Consider the following 19359-nt stretch of genomic DNA (forward strand, 5'->3'; position numbering starts at 1 on the left):
GATATTTTATATATAAAAAGCAAAAGTTCAGCTACACTGTAACATCATAACATTTGGCAAAAACACTTTTCTGGCCATTATTCTACGCCAAACTCAGGAACAGAAGGGGACTTGTGACCATATTTCGCATTTGGTCAGACACTGAATTTGTGACACTCATCTTGGGTGCCCACCTTGAAACTATGGTGATTGTATAGATCGTCTGTGCTGCCGGGTTGAAGATGTGTGCGAAAAAATAGTATCTCTGTGAAGACAGCATGTGTTTCTCATTGGAATATATTCACTGGTATCATACATGTCAATATAGTAATAACTTCCATTCTGCCAAAAAATACACTTCATACCTTTTTATCAAACTCCTTCAAAGCCTTCACTATATATTACATGATTCTGGACAGACATTGATGTAAACTGCAACTCTACTGGTTGGCGGGGGCATTTAACCGCAAAGGGGTAATTCTAGTTGACAAAGCAATATGCTTTCTGATACCCTGTGACCTACAATGATTTTTCCCATCCAAGCAGATTATGACTGGAACTTGTTTTTTCAAGGTTAAAGTAGTTTTACAGACACTAGTTTTCACACACTGGCAACACTTATGTAATGTGGTTTGTGAAAGGGCTTCATTTTTTCCAGATAATGTTCATGAATTATAATAGAGAGAGAGGGAATTAAGTCAGATTATTGAGATTAAAACCCATGGAAGCATGAACCACAATGATTGGTACTGGCTGTTACAGAGGTGGACTGCTGCAGTGGGAGGCACTGTGGAGGTATTAATTTTAGATTTGAATATCTGCCACATAAGGCCCACATACCAGCTCTTGCATGGGCTTGTGGGTAATTAGTGCTCAAATCAATAACCCACAAGCGCAGTGATGTTCAGCTGCTGTTCTGTCTGTTTTATGAGAGTAGCTTGGAGAGAAAATCACAGAATACAATGTGACACATAAAAAACATTGTGGAAGGGAATGAAAGTGAGAGCGGATAACAAAGATGAAAAGGTAGAGATGGCTGACGAGGAAGACTGTTGGTCAGAGATAACAGTTTGTTCAGTGTTTATCATCTAATGACTGCCTTTGCTTTACCTGGATCACACAGTTTGAATTAAAGACTCTACTCACGTTGGAAGGACTTGGTCTGTTTGATGTGTTTACATCAAAAAGAAAAAAAGAAGCATAGGCTAAGCTAAGTTGTTTGTATTCATGTGGCAACAATTACTTACTGACAAAGTCACAAAAAGGGTGAGATATGCCAAGATAATCTTGTTTATGCATTTCTCCGAGGGTCCCATAGCTCAGTGGCAGGGCATGTAGAAAAACAAAAAAGAATTGTATCTTCAGAAGCGGGCCAAAGTTGCTGCTTTTCACCTTTTGGCTGGCTCAGTGGTAGCTAGGTGTGGGGCTCTATATTTCTCTGGCCCTGCGAGCACCCTGCAATATAAAAGCAATATAAAAGCCTGCTCTTTATCTGCCTTGAAAAAGAGGTATGCTTGTTTTAGGTGATCCCAGTGGGTGGTGGCGGCGGGGGGGGGTTCGAAAATGGGAGACTGTTATAAACGTAAAAACTGTAGGAGTTTTGTGAGTACATATCAGTATGAAAAATATGTCCGGCCCGAGTATGGTAAGAATAGAGATCTAGTGCTATTGCATGGTTTGTATTCATGTGTTTGTATTCATGTGTGAGTGAAGGGTGTGAGCTGTACAGGGCCTGCTCATATTGTACACAGGTGGCATTTCCTCACTGCTGAGATTATATATGTCTCCGTAGTCTCACGTCAGGTATTTACTGTTCTGACTGCTTAAACACCATAACATAATTCTCATAAGAATCTTAAGAGTTACATGTCAGTTATTCCTGCAAATTGCTCTCTGTCTGCATAGTGCAAGGTATTGAAAAATTATGTCGACCCCGAGGTTATTATGCAGAAGGAAGAAACTATTTCACCTCAGTTATTCGTTGGTATGATATGTACGGTATGTTAGAAAATATTCAAAGGAATACTTAAAAGCACGAAAAAAATGCCGACTGTATAATTTGGTAGTCAAAAACCTTCCGTCTCAGTTGGGATGAAATATATTTTATCCTGCTTGTTGATCAATTAATTGTTTACCCTGTCGAGCGTGCCGCTCATGATATATACTGTACATGTCTCTGTTTACAGCTTTCGCACCAGCAAGGGCATTGGCTACTCTGCGCATTTTGTTGGCAACTGCTTGATTGTGACATCCCTCAAATCTAAAGGCAAAGGTTTCCAGCATTGTGTGAAGTACGATTTTCAGCCCAGGAAGGTAAGACCAGCTTTAGTTTTCAGTCATGTGTTCCAGCTATTACACAACGTACTGTATGATTATGTTACGCAGACCCATATAACTTATATATACCCACGGACTTCGTATTTAATCTCAGTAAGACATACATGTTAACCACTTTAAATATAAGTAAACCACATCCAAACATTTATTACGTTATACCCACCACTAAATGTCAGAATTGCATATAATTGTGGCCTGAGCTGAAAGGAAAAAGATGAGGGTTTTCAATTTCATTTGAAACAAACACCCCGCACTTTTGGCGACACCTAGCCCCGACTCTCTACCCACCACCTGTTCTTTTGTTGCCATTACAGAGTTGCATGTCTACACATGGACCTGAAATGTTTAAGACCCCCACAGGAGTCTTACAGGTGTAAATGTAGATGAGAATATGAAACTTAATTTAGCGTGGAATGTCAGAGTAGCATACCAGTCCCTGCAGGAAAGGAAAACTGGCTCAAAGCATGTGTCAACCAATTAGAGCCTTCACATAACATCTGGAAACAGCTATTCATCCCACTCCGACTACCACAGCGCAGGTATAGTTTTGTAGAAGCTCTTAGAAGATAAAACCTGTTGAATTAAGTTTTTAATTGATTTTGGGTTCCGACATCTGCAGATAAGTGCCTTACTAAATTACCTCCATGCAGCTTGCACTCTTCCCCTCTGCCATGTGTCCTATTTTTTAAGTGCCCTTACCTTTGTGTGTACACAGCTGCAATTCCATTAGATTGCTCGTAGTGCCCTTCTTTGGGCACACGAATAAATAGTGGGCACGGAGTCACATAGGAGACGGACAGTCTTTTGCCTACTGCTGTGAGTGTTTGTGACAGTCTATCCCAGTGTTCATACTGAGCAGCTTAATTGTTTGAGATTTTTGAGTCACTCTGCTCTGTGGTGGCAGGTTGCGTCCACACAGTGGTCAGCAGAAATTTGCATTCTTTTGCATGTTACGTTCTTTTCATGAGTGAGCTTTAGATATATTGAAAATTGACAGGGGAAAATCAAATTACTCAAAAGAATACATATTTTTCCTTCAAGTCTTTTCAGCCCAGGCCCATCTGTTGGTGTCAGCAAACTTCCTGGCCGTCCATACATTGGATAGGTTTTCTAAGCTGCTTTAGTATATTATTGTACTTGGCATGGCTTATCGATGGCTTCTGATGCTAACGTGAAGACAATAGAACAGGAACCCTGGGGTGTTCATTTTTTTGTCGTCGGGTAAAATTAATTTTATACACCTCTATACACTTACCAATGAAAAGCTGTCATTTACCAATGTGTAATTATGTTTTTATTTCAAAGTAAAGTTTATCGATACATGGGCAGTGGTTCCCTTTCACTCTGTAGTGGTCCTTTATGTACTAAGTATTTAAGGCAGAATCCCGAAATTTGGACTCATGAACTCAAACCGAACCCTTCATCTTCAACTTCAAGATTCAAAGAGTCGAAAATGATCTGCGTAATGAGAAATGTTTGGACAGACCTTTAATATTAAATCAAAAGAACTGACATCAGTACTCTTATTGCTGTATCGGCAACACAGAATGTGAGATAAATTCATGGATTAAAAACGGACAACTTACTCTGTATGAATGAAGAATATATCTGCAGGTTTTGCATTAGAAAATATGAGCAAAGCAATTTAAGTTTTAAAACTGATTTTTGTTACTTTATATATGGTACTTAAGGTACTGTATGTTCCACTTTATTGACCTGGTGAAATAGGACAGATTTAGTGGAAATGAAATCAGTCAAATATGGGAGAGCTGTTGACAAACAAACCCAATTACTATGTATGTGATATTTTGTTTTATTTAATTATGATTTTATGTATTTGTTTATTATGTGGGAATAATTGCCTTTGTTTAAATTATTATAATTGGTTATGTTTTTTCCAGTTTTTCACGGCAAGAGTCACCAGAGGACAAATCATTCACAGTTTAAATGTTAACACATCAATAAACATGCCCTCAGTTATTAAGAGATCAGTATTGCTTTAAAGGGATTCTTACACCCACTTGACATGATGTCTTTTAAAGTCACCTTTTTGGCTGTAGCTAGTGTTTCATCCCTGGACAAACCAGTGTCTAATGTGTCTTTTGTGTGGAATGAAATATTAGTTGTCTTGCCTCCTCTTAGCCTTTCCTCTAATTATTCCTTAATTTCCTTAATTATTTCCTCTGTTATTCAGTAACTTCCACTGCAGATTTGAAAATATTAGGTAACAAACCTCGTGGCTGTGGTTTTCTAGTAACTGTGAGGTTCTTCTGACTTTCTTTTTAGAAGACTTTTAAACTAAACTAATTATAGAGCTGACCATAAATCTTGGATATATTGCTGTATTAAACCAAACTCCATTGTGGTTTTTTCAAATTTAGTTAAGTTTAAAGATGTTCTTACGAAAGAAAGATGATCCACTTAGTAAGTGGCCTGTTCTGTAGCTCACTTATTCAATCTTTTCAATGTGACTCTCTTCTCACCCTCAGTGGTACATGATCAGTATAGTTCACATCTACAGCCGCTGGAGAAACAGTGAAATCAGATGCTACGTTAATGGACAACTCGTTTCTTATGGAGACATGGCATGGCACGTCAACACAAATGATGTAAGCGCACTTCTTTTTTCTCCTCCTCACTATTATCAGCTTTTTTCCTTGGTTTTGATTTCATTGGCACAGGACTGACTGGGGCTGCCACATTGACGTTCTGAATGGCTGGAAATTGTGATAAGAAAAAAAAACAAACATCCTCAATAGTGCTCACTGAAGAAAATGAGTTTTACTATATCAACATGGATTTCTCTCAGAAATGGGACTGGCATTTCAGTCTTAATTTGAATAGCCATTTGTTACAGAATTGTGCTTCACCCGCGGTTGGAAGATGGAATATAAACCATTTGCAGAGCAGATTTATGTATCAAGTGAAAAATGGCTAAATATGAGTAGCTACTGTATATGTGTGTATAGATGTGATAAATATTAGACCAAAGCATTCTTATTTAAAATGTATGACAACATGTATTGTCACACATGGCTCTTTGAGAAAGATTTAAAAAGCAATTTGGGCTTTGCTAGCTGAGACACATTTCCAGAGGTGTGCTTCATACTGTAGCTGTGTGTTCAAGGAAAGGTTGCACAAATCACAGGTTTTAGTGTGGTTCATGAAATATTCCACTACATTACGTAAAGTTTCCTTAATTTGTGATGGATAGTTTTTGTGGAGGAATTTTCCCACACCTTTTTTTTTGCCTGTGATGGCTGCAGAAACAGCTGCATCACAAAGCTGCATCACTAGAAATCATACCACAGACACACTAAGATTACCCTATTTCAACCAAGTGAGGGACATAGAATGTCTGTATAGAATGAGGTGGCATAAAATAATCACACCACCACGTCGAGGTTACCAGGTTAGGCACTATTCTGCACCCTTGCAGCTGAACATTTCCCTGGCTCGGGACTATTTAAAACAATCATTGTGGCTACCTTCTCATATGCCACCGAAAGGAAGTTCATGTAACTGGTGATCTGCACCAAAACTCTTGTAAGCTGACGTCTTGACTGATGCTACATGTGGTGGGTTTCTTGTTATCTATAAATAAATTGAAAAAGCGGGGAAGTTGTATGTAGACATTGTTTTAATTTAACATCTGTATTTTGTGTTCTTTGTATACCTTATTCACACTACCCCTGAGGTTATATTGAGATTTCATATCTTCATAAATCAGGGCCGATGTTTTCATAGAGGTAAACACTGAAACAACTCCGCCTATTTCAGCTGTGTATGAATTTGGATATTTTTTATTTAGTCCAAAAGTAAAAAAATGATGTAGCCTCTCTTTCTATGTCCCTCTTGCAGAGTTATGATAAGTGCTTCCTCGGGTCCTCGGAGACAGCAGACGCTAACAGAGTGTTCTGCGGGCAGCTAGGAGCCGTCTACGTGTTCAGTGAAGCCCTCAATCCCGCACAGATATTTGCAATTCATCAGCTAGGCCCAGGCTACAAGGTATGTACGTGAAGGTGACTGAATTAGATTACATATAAGCAGTCTGCATTACCTATCAATCTGTAAAATCAATGCCCAGTACTGCCCTGCTGCAGTTCCTTTGCCTAGTGTCTCTATCCTGGGAGCGGTTTTCCTCCTACATAAACAGCCACATAAATGAGCTACTTCTGGGGAATAATGGCACAGTGCACTGAGGGAAGCAGCAGGCACTCCGAGGGGATAGAGTCCGGAGCCGACTTATATCAGCTGCAGCAGGTGTGGCGCTCTCAAGCCTCTTGACAAAGACCAAAAGAGCGATTTTGAATATAAAGAAGATGCTGACCTACCCAGAAAGGAATTCAGCTGTGAATGTTTATCTTATGGTGGCAAATTATTGGTATTGCACATTTTTTCTATATAAATTAGTTCTATTTATGTATTTTATTTACTCTCTATCCCAACTATCCCTCTAATCTTAAATAAGATACAGGTTGTGTCCTCAGTTTATTCTCACATTTAGTGATTGCTCTTTCTCCCTCTCACTGATGCTCACAAAGTGCTGCTGTTTGTTCACAGTGTTAAGCCCTCCACTCTGTCACAAATGGATCAATGATATGCACTGCCAACTCAGCTTTGAACACAGGATATGTCTCTGACATTTTTTGAATTCTCTGTCCCTTTTACACCAGCTCTGTTTGCTTTCGAGCTGCTTTTCAGACAAAATTAGGTGTTTTTCTCTTAATGGCAGGAGGGAGTAATAGTATGTGGCATCAAGTTGGTTTATACAAAGTAAATCTACGCTGTTGGAGATTATGAGATTGATGTTTGTAATTTCTATCAGGTCTTTGAAAGCTTAGAGATTCCCAGGAGAACTCATTGTTTGGTCTTTTCGCTAATGGCTGGTGTCTTACCTTAATTGTGGTTGTGCACCTTCTATTAGAGAGGTAACACACATAGGATCAATCCTCCAGATTTCTCAAAATAATGAAGAGCATGTCCTGGGGAGACAATTACCTGCAGCTGATAAAGCTGTCGACGGTGTTGGCAATGGTGAGTGTGATAGAGCCAGCCAGGTGAGTTCAGGAGGAAGGTCAGAGAGTTGTCAGGTCTGCTGATGATTGTTGTAATGGGAGTGCTGTCCAGGCGACGAGAGGCCTGTCTGCTTTAATTGAGGACTGCCAGGAAGAGTCGGAGTGCATCAGATCACAGCATACATGGGCTACAGTATGTACATCAGACTTTCTTTATATCTACTGTATTTTAACGCAGCTCAGCTCCACAGATGACGAAAAGCATCTCAGCTGGTGTATGATTTATTTTCTGATCCCTGGTCCTCTCATCCATGTTTGATGTTTGACACACTTTCGCTTGCTCACACGGTGTATTGAATATCTAGGGGTACTATTTGTACTACGCGTTGTGATTTATGGCTCCAAATCTGACCGACATGTTCGTAAAACTGTTCCCCAGGCTCTTTTCTTATTGCTGTGTGCGAAATTGCACACTAAACTGAGATAGACTTTTGGTTATTTCATTTAACATACCAAACAACCTCTGCTGTATATTGCTATTTCTATGACTGTCTTGAAACATTCCCAGCCAGAGATAGCATCAAGGGGCAGTGGTGTGTCTACAGACACTACGGCTTATAGCAGCTTACTGTCATATCAGACCCCCATCATTGCTGTTTTAGCAGAGTTCATCAGCCTTGGGGAAAGTCTAGGAAATTGTAGGCTGAAGGATTCTGAAAAGGGAATTGCCTCACAATTTTGTGAGATGTACATTGGATGAAGAATATAATTCACAACGGATACTAGCAAACGCAACGCAACAGAGGAGTTTTAAAAAAGCCCTCTTAGTGTGTTTATTCTGGATTATTACTGTACCTATCTCTGTACCAGCCCCGTGAAATAGCCTGGTCTGGAAAGTAAGATGAGTCACAGCAATATCCAGTGACAGTTTCACTGAACACAAAGATTTAGTCACTGAGTTGGCTGGTCAAAACAATTAAACCATGACTTTACATCTTCTCATTTGATGCACTTAGTCTTATTTCTGTCTTTGCCCTCTTTCGTCACTACCATATGTGTTCTACATGAGGCGGATTATCCCATTGACCTTGTGCCAACACTGCTCTGCGGTATGCACCACAGATTGCTGTAGATGAGACTGAGGGGGCCTACCCAGTCCGGGTCTGCCTTTGTCAGGGAAGACAATTGATTTCTCTGCGTAGGGACCGTGCAATAACGCGATATCTGATGTAAGAACATTACATGACAAGCTCACAGATGTCAAAAATGTCTGAGATATTATGCGGGTCCACATATATACCTGCAAATATCGGCCTGTTGGTAGTAAACCTGCATGCCTGTAAATGCCTGAAAATGCCTCCGAGCTGTCAGTGGAGCAACAACTCGGTCTCATTCACAACTACTGAGTGTATAATCCCACAAGGCTCCACAATAGAAAATGTTAAATGTTGTTTTTGTCAGCATCAGAATACACTTTTTGGTAGATACTTGTTAGTCAGGAGATACTTGAGGATGATGTTTTTCATTCAAATTGTTGCAGTTATAAGGAAATACATACATTGTTCAAAATTTCTCTGCTTTATAGATTTTGATCTATACCTAAAAGTAACCCTTGGCAGCTTTTTGAGATATATCCTGCTAACTAACAAACATACAAATATGCAGTGCTAAAAACATAAACTCCTTAACAGTGGTAATGAAAAAAATAAAAGGTAATTCATTTCATACAGGAGCTATAGATATTTAATATAAGTTTGTGAGAAATTTAAGTGTTACCTGTTCTATTTACTCTGTTAGGGAATAGGATGAGGAGGTCAGAAGAAGAACCAGGGACATTTCTTTGGGGAGGTATTTTTGTCTGTTGTCCTTTTATAGGGAGGTCATGGGCCAATAACTCCTTCTCCTCATCAATTAAAATGGAGATGATTCATCACACCAAGTTTTTGATTCTTCAGAGAACTAGCAACTCTCAAACATACACAACAAGTAAAACTTTTAAAATTGAGTCAGTACTAAGAAAACATTTTATCTGTTTAACTGGAAATGATTGCATTATTGACTTTACCGTGTCAGTCTGTAGTGACGCTCGGACAGCAGGTAACAATGGAGTGTCCCCAGCTTTTCAAGTTTCTGCCCCTTTCTTGAAGGGAGATGAGAGGATGCCCCCCAGTCAATCAAAGCCTTCGGCACTGGGAGAGGAAGGACGCACTGTGCCCTGATTCTTTTATATGACTGGCTGGTCTGAGGAGCGATGCCGTAATGCTAAAGGGTTTGTAAGCGAAAACCCACGAGTTCATTATTTTCACACTGCGACAGGGTTCACACTAAAGTGCAGGGCACTGGAGCTTGTTATTTCTTGTCGCTTGGTTTCCATGAGTAGGAACTTTTGAAGGATGTTAGAGACTACATGATGAGATGCATGCTGGCTGCTGTGTCGACTTGATCATAGCAGATGAACAGAATACCTCTTATGCTTTTTTCATCATCTGACTGGAAGGAGATATGCCATTAAATGATGCTCAACCCTCTCAGTTACAGGAGCTTCGCTGTAAAACTCTTGCTAGAATAAAATTGCAACGCAAGTGACATACTTTTAGCCAGTATGCAAGGAATTTGACCGCTATCATTTGGAAACACTAGGACAAGCACTGAAATTTTTAAAATTCTGCACTTTAGAGGTACTCAGAAAAGAATGCACAAACATTGTACAATTGACAATCCTGAGTCAGCTCACCTTTTATCCATATACGCCCTTACTGAAAACAAGCAGTCTTGATTTAGATGCCTTTTAGGCAGGTGCATGAACCCTGTTTGCCTGTGTTGCATAACATACTGTATTTATCTACAGTGCCTCTAAAACAAGATGGTTGTTTCTTCTTCTTTCTGTTACTGCAGCTCTTTCTGTCTCTCTCTCTGCCTCACCACCATCCGCTTGCTGTCCATAAATCAGAAAAAGGAAAAACATTTTCTCTCATGCATTAATAATTCAACCCTCCTGATTAGACGAATTGATTTCCTTATTGAGAATATTCCATTCACGCTGCACTGACGGATTAATTCAGCTCATCTGTCAGCAGCTAAATGATTTAGTAAATTAAGAGTAGTCTGTTATCGATCAGCTATTTGTTATGTTAACCGTAATGAATGCATTACCTCTGAGTTACCACGAGCCGCTGACTCCTGGAACCTGCAGTTGTTTTTATGCAGCCATCAAGACGTGTTGGTGAAGGCATAACAGACTTTCAAGACAGATACGACATATTTAAAACATACGAGACACAGGATTGATCTCAATAAAGAGTATTTTCATCATTGTGATCATTAAGTCACCAGTGTATTCCATTCAGCATTCATAAGAATTAAAGGCAAAAATTGTCGCAACAGCATATATATAAGATTTGCTGTAAGGTTTATAGTTGAATCTCTGCTGGGTGCAAATTAAATCTACTTTTCCCTCTGTCTCTGGAATGAGGGCAGAGGGCTGAATTTCAATAAATCCAATGAATAAATACTGAGTCTATATTGTGATCTCAACAACTATTTGCACATTGTTTTGACTCAGTCTGATTTGCAGACTGCCAGTTTTCATTTGAAGGTGTTTTCAGCCAAATTGGATAGACGCTTCTTGTATTTGCTTGTCCAATGAGTGCAAAGTGTATTAGAACAGAAAAAAAATATTTATTCAGTAAAGAAACCTATGCATTGGTAAAACCTTAATGTGTGCTAAGTAAAAGAATGCAATTATGGTACACTCTGTCTGCAGCTTTTTTCCATTTCAGTGTATCTTCATGATAATTGAAGTGACTGCACTTGGCTTTAAACTGCACCAGACCAGGCTGGAGTAAATGGCTGGGTTAAATTAATGCAGGTAAACAATCATAAATCAAAGCGACTTTGATTCTTCTCATCAGTCCCTGTTCCTCCTAATCATTGAACACTGTCAAGATTGTCATCAAACAATTTTCCATGGAGATAAAAAGGAAAGGCTCCAGTTTAAACATTCAAAGTAACACTAAATGAAACTAAATGGGGAATAAAAGATATGCAGCAAATACCTACATAACACAACCATATAATGTAATATTTTCCCTATTATCTACAAAGATAAAATCATTAGAGTGTATGCAGTGTGAAATAAAAATCTACTCTTATTAACTTGTATGTTTCATTTATTGTAAATGGAATTACAGCACCTGTTTGTCTTGCTTTCTTATTTTCTTGCACTTTGAATATAGTTTCTCTTAAGCAATCTAACACCATACTTCAGCTTAATTTAACTACTTTCCCTAACACAAAATTCTTAATTGTGCTGCAGTGATCAGTGCATCACTGATACTATGCAAACAATTAATATCATGCAAACAATTTGTTTTTTAAATACTAAAAAGTGTATATGCTATCTAATAGACAAAATGATTATTCAAAATGTTGATAGACTGTAATGTACTAGGTGCCAAGAAAGAAATCCTGACCTCTAGAAATATGTGGTTGCTGATACAAAAAAACCATTTATCTTGTCATTTTTCATTTTTGAATGGATGTTTTTTAATAAAATTATAATTAAAAGATAACACCCAAGAGACACTGATAGGATGCCTGTGCAGGAAGGAGCTACTCAATCTATCACTCCCACCCTCTCCATCTCTGTCTTTATCTCTCCCTTATTCTCCCTCTTTGTTTTCTGTCATTTTCTTTTGTTCTCCAGAGCACATTTAAGTTCAAGTCGGAGAGTGATATCCACTTAGCAGAGCACCACAAGCTGGTGTTGTATGATGGCAAGTTGGCAGGCTCCATCGCCTTCACCTACAACGCCAAGGCCACTGACGCCCAGCTCTGCCTGGAGTCCTCGCCTAAAGAAAATGCCTCCATTTTCGTGCACTCACCGCACGCCCTTATGCTACAGGTCAGTTAATTTACTCAAAGCCATCTCTAACTCTGTGTACACTATCTGATTCATTCATTTCTGTTGCACTGGTTTTTAAATGTCGATATATAGGTCTGTTTGATGGGTTTTGTATTGTCCTCTCACAGGATGTGAAAGCCACAGTCACTCACTCCATCCACAGTGCCATCCACTCCATTGGTGGAATCCAGGTACTCTTTCCCCTCTTTGCTCAGCTGGACTATCATCAGCTGAACGACAGCCAGGTGGAAACCACTGTATGGTAAGAAGTAGAAATAGTGTTACCTAAAGACAATTTTAACTTTTGGAAATCTTGAGTTGATGCCTTAGAATATATACACATGAAAGTTAAGGTGACAAAAGCTCACTTTGGAGTTATCATGAATTTGATTACTTCTCAAGCCTTTAATCCTGAACCCTTTTATACCTGTTAATGACGCCTTGTTTGTGACTGATTGAGAGAACAAGGCGAAAGTAATATTAATGACTAGAATAGATTTTTCTATAAATATATGTTCATCTGTATTATCAGCCGAAGAGAAAGTGGGGCTTCCACAGAGAAGCATCTAATTTCTCCTGACTGGGATACCATATCATTGTTGTTGATTATCATCATTATTTTGGTGGTGGTGTGGTAACGGGCGGTAAATCTCAAAAGTGTAGAAAAAGAAAAATCAATTTAAGAAAAAAAAATGGCTCCCAAACGGCAGGGAGCAAGTGCTTTGTTAAACCTAATCCAAAATACAGTCAGGAAAGTTGGGAGTGCTGAGTTTGCTGGTGTCATGTTACATAACATCTTGGTGATAAATTCTCAGCATCCAGGATCTAGAGTAGGTGTCTTTTTAACAAACAGTGTAGTGATAAGAGTGTTAATTACATCAACTGCTTTTTTTCAGCATTATATGCTGTAATTTTTCTTGTGCATATTGCGTCATCGTGGCTTTTCAGTCTGGTACACTGATACCAATATATCTTTAATAAGCCACTGCCTGCTTATAACCAGCCTTGGTCAAGCTGTAGTCCAAGTTTCACTATTATCTCTAGTTCATGCTCCTTTCATTCTGTCATACTTAGCTGGTCGGTCCAAAGCTTCCCCACTGTGCCCTGAATGAAGTCTGAGCACTGCGCTAATCCCGTATTAGTCAACGGCAGCAGTACGACTAGCTAGAGACAGGACTGGCCACGTAGCAGCACAAACCCCCGATGCCCAAAGCTCTGTGCCTCTGTAGTTTCCTCTCATCTTTGCCCTCTGTCCCTCTTTCTCTCTCAGTAGCATGTCGAGGGGGTCTTTCCTTCACAGTGTGTAACTCTCCCAAACACTGGCTTTGTCTTTGCCTTGGCTTGTAGACTGATTACTTCTAAAGCCCGGTGGTTCCGTGAGTTCAAACCTTCTGCCACTGTTAACTCTTTACAATGCCTGTGAATCTGCTGTGGCTGAACTGATGATGATCATAAAAAAATCCCTTATGATTAACATCTTTTCTCATGGTAGTCATTGCCACCTTGTGTTCCAAACAGTGGTGATTTAACAACAGTCACTACTGCTCTGCCAAATTTAAAAGGAACTTTACTTTCAATAAAGGATCAGAGGCTAAACAAAGAGCACACAGAGCTGACTGACACCCAGGTCTGTATGTGTTCCCTCTGGCTCAGTTATAAGTTGGACTGGTAGTGAGAAATGGGCAACTACAAACTGACAAGGTAGACAGACACACAAGCGGAATGAAGTTAACATTCAGCTGGATGAGTTTGTATGCATGGAGCGTATATGCAGTATCTATGGGCAAGCCTGCACAGGAGTGATTGTGTCTTTGTGATTGTTGCGCTAGAGTGGAGGCCACTAGAGAATGTGAGGGAAAGCCGATTAAGAAGTGTCACCGAGTACCACTGTCACTCAGCCAAAGGCTTCAACTGAAAAGCCCTGCAACAAAGAAAAAAATTGCTTTCTGTGCACTGCCTCACCCCCTTGAACCCCTTCCCTCCACCTCACACGTACACACATTTATACGTACCCTGTTACAACTCACCCCGCCGACCACTCTGTCCGTAGAGAGCCAAGCAACCCAACGTTCTCTTCTGACTTGAAGAGGGATGAAAGTGGTGAGCTAGAGGTCCCATCTGATTGTTGACATCCTCTGAAAATGACCTTGTTTTTCCCCCCCCTGCTACACTGTCTCCTCATGCTGCCTTACTTTATAGAGTAAATCCATCGCCACCTGATGAGTGTGTACATAGTTGTGTATTTTACCGTGTGAGACGTTGTATCTTCTTGTTTTGCAGTGCCACTCTCCTGGCCTTTCTGGTTGAGCTGCTCAAGAGCTCTGTGGCAATGCAGGAGCAGATGCTGGGAGGAAAAGGCTTTTTGGTGATTGGATACCTGCTAGAGAAGGTACAGCCTCCATAACTATTGCAGCTGTTTGCGAAACTCAGTTACTCGTCAGTTCTCCGGAACTTGTCATTTCCAAATGAACCAATTTCACTTCACCCATATGAGGACAGTCCTGTTTACACACTTGCAGGCAAATGAATATTACATTACATTACATTACGTTACATTTACTCATTTGGCAGATGCTTTTATCCAAAGTGACTTACAAGTGAGGGATAACACTCAAGCTTGAGTACAGTAGGAGACCTTTGAGTAAGTACCACATCTGCTCAATAAGACAAAGTGCAAGGAGATCAATATGTCCACCTCTTAATTACCTTCTTGAGTGATATGATAAATGGGAATTATGCACTGATGTGCAGTTTTCACAAGTTTTTTCACCGAAAAACCCATCTGCTTTTGAAACTTCTTTAACGTTCCCCAATATCACGATGCACTGTATCTTGTCAGTACTCTCCAAGCCCTGTCACCAATCTGATCCTTCATTGCCTGTAGCAGAGTCCTGAATGTGTCTTTGAACTGAACAGAGCTAAAAGGACCATACCACAAGACTACATCTCTTCCCCTTCCCCCTGCTTGGTTTCTCTCTCTTTCCGCATCAGTCTTTATTCACCCATTTTGTGATGCAGATCTAGCAGATTGCTGGCCTCCCCAGTGTGCTGGCTCTTTTGGAGTGCTGAGAAATGACTCCACTTTGTCACTCAGTGACTTGCCTGCCTACTGGCTTCAGCTGCTGTTAACTAACAGCCAGACAGAGTCGGCACCTGAGAGCTGCCGTTTTTTTCTTGCTTCCTTCCCGCTGCCAGGTTTCACACTTACACATATCGCACCATCTGTTCCTGATCTGTTTATGCCACACCCTCCCTTCTCCCTGTGCCTTCATTTTTCCCTCTATCCTGCTCTCGCCAAGTTGCCACATGGGCAGAGAACAGGTGCCAGACAGGAGCAGTAACGGTCCTTGTCAAAGTGAAATTCTCTCAAAGTCAAGCATCTACATCTTGCCCTAACTAATTTTTTTAGATTCAGTAACTTGACAAAATGACTAAGTAGATTAATTTGTCACCAATGCCAACATGCTAACCTGCTACGACAGAACATAAGTAGAACACATGAACACAGGGATCCCTTTAACTAAGCCCACAACAGAACTGATAAAATGATGTAGTCACATCAGGAAAAAGGACTTTAACTTTTGAGACATTAAATTATTTCAACCATTGTTTTTTAATATAGTAAATGAAATACATGCCACACACAAGCACTCAAGATAGACCAAAACAATAGAAACATCTAATAAATAAATACAAACATAAATAAAGGAACAATATATCTGTACGAGAGGGTTTTTCACGCATCCCCCTATTTTAATTTGTCAAAATTCTTCAACCTTCCTTCTTGTCTTAATCATCAAATCTATTAGGTAGCTTTGTGCTTTTCCAATACTTAAAGACCAACCTTAATGTAAAAATTAGGAACTTCAAATTTGAAAATGCAAATAGTGCCTTAATGGTGAGTTGTATTAGGCTTCACAGAAACAACAAGCTTTTTTTAAAATCTTAGTTGCTGACCTCTTTTTAAATTTTACAAATCTTTCTACCTGTAATTCAACCTCAAAGGACCTACTTTTGTGACACAGTTACAAATGAGGTTCTTCTCTTTGTGACATTTAGGTTTTCTATTGCAAAGAGATGAACAGTTGCCGTAGTAGTTTGCGCTCCATATTGCTGTCGGTATCAGGAAGGAGGATACTTCCTCACAGCAGAGTAGGCTTGGCTTTATGATTATTGTTTTACATGACTTTGTGCTTCTTTCTACAGTCATCACGTGTACACATCACCAGGGCTGTATTAGAGCAGTTCCTCTCCTTTGCAAAGTATCTGGACGGTTTGACACATGGGGCACCACTGCTGAAGCAGCTGTGTGACCACATCCTGTTCAATGCTGCCATCTGGATTCACACCCCTGCCAAGGTAAGCTCATGCAGGTAATTCAGCCCATGAAGGGACAGGTGTGTTTGCATGTAATCAGGCTAAAGTGGATGCATATCAGGAGCTTTCAACTACCAAAGGCTTTAGTTATTTTTAGCATCATCATTATTTTTGTAAAGACGTGTATTGAAATTGCAAGTCCTCACACGTGCTTGTGTTTCAATGGAAAAGAGTGGAAATTTTACATGTTGTTAAGTAGTATGTATCACACTGGTGTCCATTTTGGTGAGATTCCCAATAGCAGCAAGTGTTTGATGTAGGTAGTTATAAAAAAAAGTAGCGGTGAAATATGATTGCAGGTAGGAAAATTTAAATATCCATGTTTTTCTGAACCTGCACCTCATATTAATCAGCCAAATCCGAAACTATGTTGACTCTGTCGGTTGAGTTGTCAAATGAAAGAATAGTTTCATCACTTTACAGTTTGTGTTTAGAACCCCACTGACATTCACTGAACCATTGCCAAGTGTCTGAGGAGTCTTAAGTCAAGTGGAGTGAACCCCACTGTACACCAGATACGACATATTCTCACATTTATAAGATATTAAATGGTTGCAGCGTTCATCACTTGCCTCCGCTTTCCTGTCCTCAACCTAACCGAGTTTTCTAAATTCGTTTTTTTTTTCCTCCTTTTAAATAATGACAGGATGAAGTATATCAAAGAAGCTTAGTTTGTTAGGTAAATATATTTGCTTCAGGAATGGTGTGAGTGGGGCCAGGCCATGAATAAATAAAAGGAGGAAATAAATACAAAAGTGTCTGGAGGCTTGCCTGTGACACTCCTCCAAAATAGAGCATAGAGAAAGAGGCCGAAAAAATGAGAGAAACACTGAGGTAATGAAGTGGGTTAGAGCACTTTTAGCTACATCGGGACAGAAAGCTACACTGGGTCCTTCCCTTAGGACATGCCACAAAGTCCACATTTCCTCTGTCCCCATCCTCAAGCTCCACATGAGCCAGCTGTGTGAGTGACGGGAGCATGCAATATGCATTAATTACATGGGCTCACTGACCTTGTCCTAGTAGACAAAAACGATTTTGTGAACGCGTCTTACTTTTCTGTTCTCATGGAAATTACATTGCCAACTATGTGGTGTTCAGTTTTCTCTAGTGTTTAATTTTAGTAGCCTCAAACCATATCGTATCATGCTCACATTGTAACCACACTGCCACGTTTTAGCATGACTCACATTGGCTTCATTAATATCCTATAATTTCTGACATATGGGGAAAAAAGCTCTCAGTATTTAGTGCTGGAATGACTGGTGGGATTAAGAATTCTTGTCAGGTCTGCGGCTAATTACAGGCGACATGCTAATCATCACTGAACAGAGTGGAGCTGCAACGATTATGAAATTGAGTAATATAGGGTCAGTGACCATCCCTACCATACACCTCCGTGGATAATATGCTCAGCTAGTTCAATCCACCACGGTAAAATGTGTCGGTTAATCTAAAAAGGTACAAGGTTCAGGGGATTAACCTGACATTGTATATACAGCACTTAAAAAGTGTACTTATACTGTGCAGTTAATAACATGAATAACATGAATGCATGTGTGTGTGTTTCCACTACAGGTACAGCTCTCTCTGTACACATACCTTTCTGCTGAGTTCATTGGCACGGCAACCATCTATAACACAATTCGTCGAGTGGGCACAGTCATTCAGCTGATGCATACACTAAAGTACTACTACTGGGCCGTCAACCCTGTGGACAGCAGTGGCATCACACCAAAGGGTCTTGGTGAGCATATTTAGCATTTTTGAATTTTTCCAGCAAAAGTCGAGCTGAGTTTATTTGCTTTTTTGCTGTGGAATATGATTTGATTTTGGGTTGTTGTTTATATAAGCTGTTTCCCATCCATCTTGAGGGTCATCAAAGTAAAGCTCAGTGTTTTGGAAAGGAAATCACTGGGAGTGAACCAATCATAATGATTGTGTGCAGTCACAAGCTTGCTATCAAAGTATCTGCCTGATATGGCAGCAGCTCCCCCTACATTAGAAATGACTCATCTCCACATTGAAGTGCTTCCCTGTCAGCTGTTAGGACTTTGGGCATCACTGGAGATGACGGTGAGGCAGACACGCCACATCAATACTGTCATCTCGCTAGCGTGCTTGGTGTTGGGGTTAGGCCTCTGAAACCTAGGCTAGTAATATGACTGGCATCCTCAGTCTATGAAACGGCAGTATGTCACTGAGCAGGCTGTGCTGGAAGTGAAAGTGTCCTTGAACTGTCGTTTCCTTTTTGCTCTCCATTATTCTTTTCGGAAACTATCTGTGTCATAGTATAGGGCTTGTTTTATAACGGTTCTGAGAGCTCAGTTTAAACTTCACCAAGGCCCAATGAAATCTACTTGGTGAAGGTTAAAGCTTGTAGTCTGACAGCTTTGATGTAATGCTTGTCACACTGTCAAAGGTGATTTCTTCCAAAAAAATTTTTTATTTTGCCTCCGCCAGCATTGTTAGCAGCACTGATAATTTGTGTCACATGGGAACTTCACATTTATTAACACTGCAAGATGAAAACAAATTCTTAAAGGCAGTGTCAGAGTAGGCTTAATATTGCAGGATTTTATCTTATACAGTGTGTATGCCACATCAAGGCACTTGGCCTAAATTCTTGATCTGTTAGGACTTTGAGTTATCCTAATTGATTTCATACTAATGGCGGTAGTGGCCTCTAGACTGAGGTTAGCTGGGACAATATGGGCACTCACATTTGTAAATTAGGTCGTTCCA

The 19359-nt window shown here is 40.0% G+C and overlaps 1 protein-coding gene across 3 annotated transcripts in view; it reads left to right on the forward strand.

Moving 5' to 3' along the window:
• nbeab (neurobeachin b) overlaps positions 1-19359 on the forward strand; it is a 196115-nt gene that overhangs the window by 47944 nt on the left and 128812 nt on the right. For all 3 annotated transcript variants that reach the window (XM_040130608.1, XM_040130604.1, XM_040130605.1), the window contains 8 exons: positions 2166-2292; positions 4806-4925; positions 6178-6324; positions 12040-12237; positions 12366-12499; positions 14518-14626; positions 16444-16596; positions 18193-18361. In XM_040130608.1, coding sequence (XP_039986542.1) covers positions 2166-2292; positions 4806-4925; positions 6178-6324; positions 12040-12237; positions 12366-12499; positions 14518-14626; positions 16444-16596; positions 18193-18361 — 1157 coding nt within the window. The remainder of the gene's footprint in view (positions 1-2165; positions 2293-4805; positions 4926-6177; positions 6325-12039; positions 12238-12365; positions 12500-14517; positions 14627-16443; positions 16597-18192; positions 18362-19359) is intronic.

The sequence above is a fragment of the Xiphias gladius genome, chromosome 7 (assembly GCF_016859285.1).
Source record: "Xiphias gladius isolate SHS-SW01 ecotype Sanya breed wild chromosome 7, ASM1685928v1, whole genome shotgun sequence".
Taxonomy (NCBI): Eukaryota; Metazoa; Chordata; class Actinopteri; order Istiophoriformes; family Xiphiidae; genus Xiphias; species Xiphias gladius.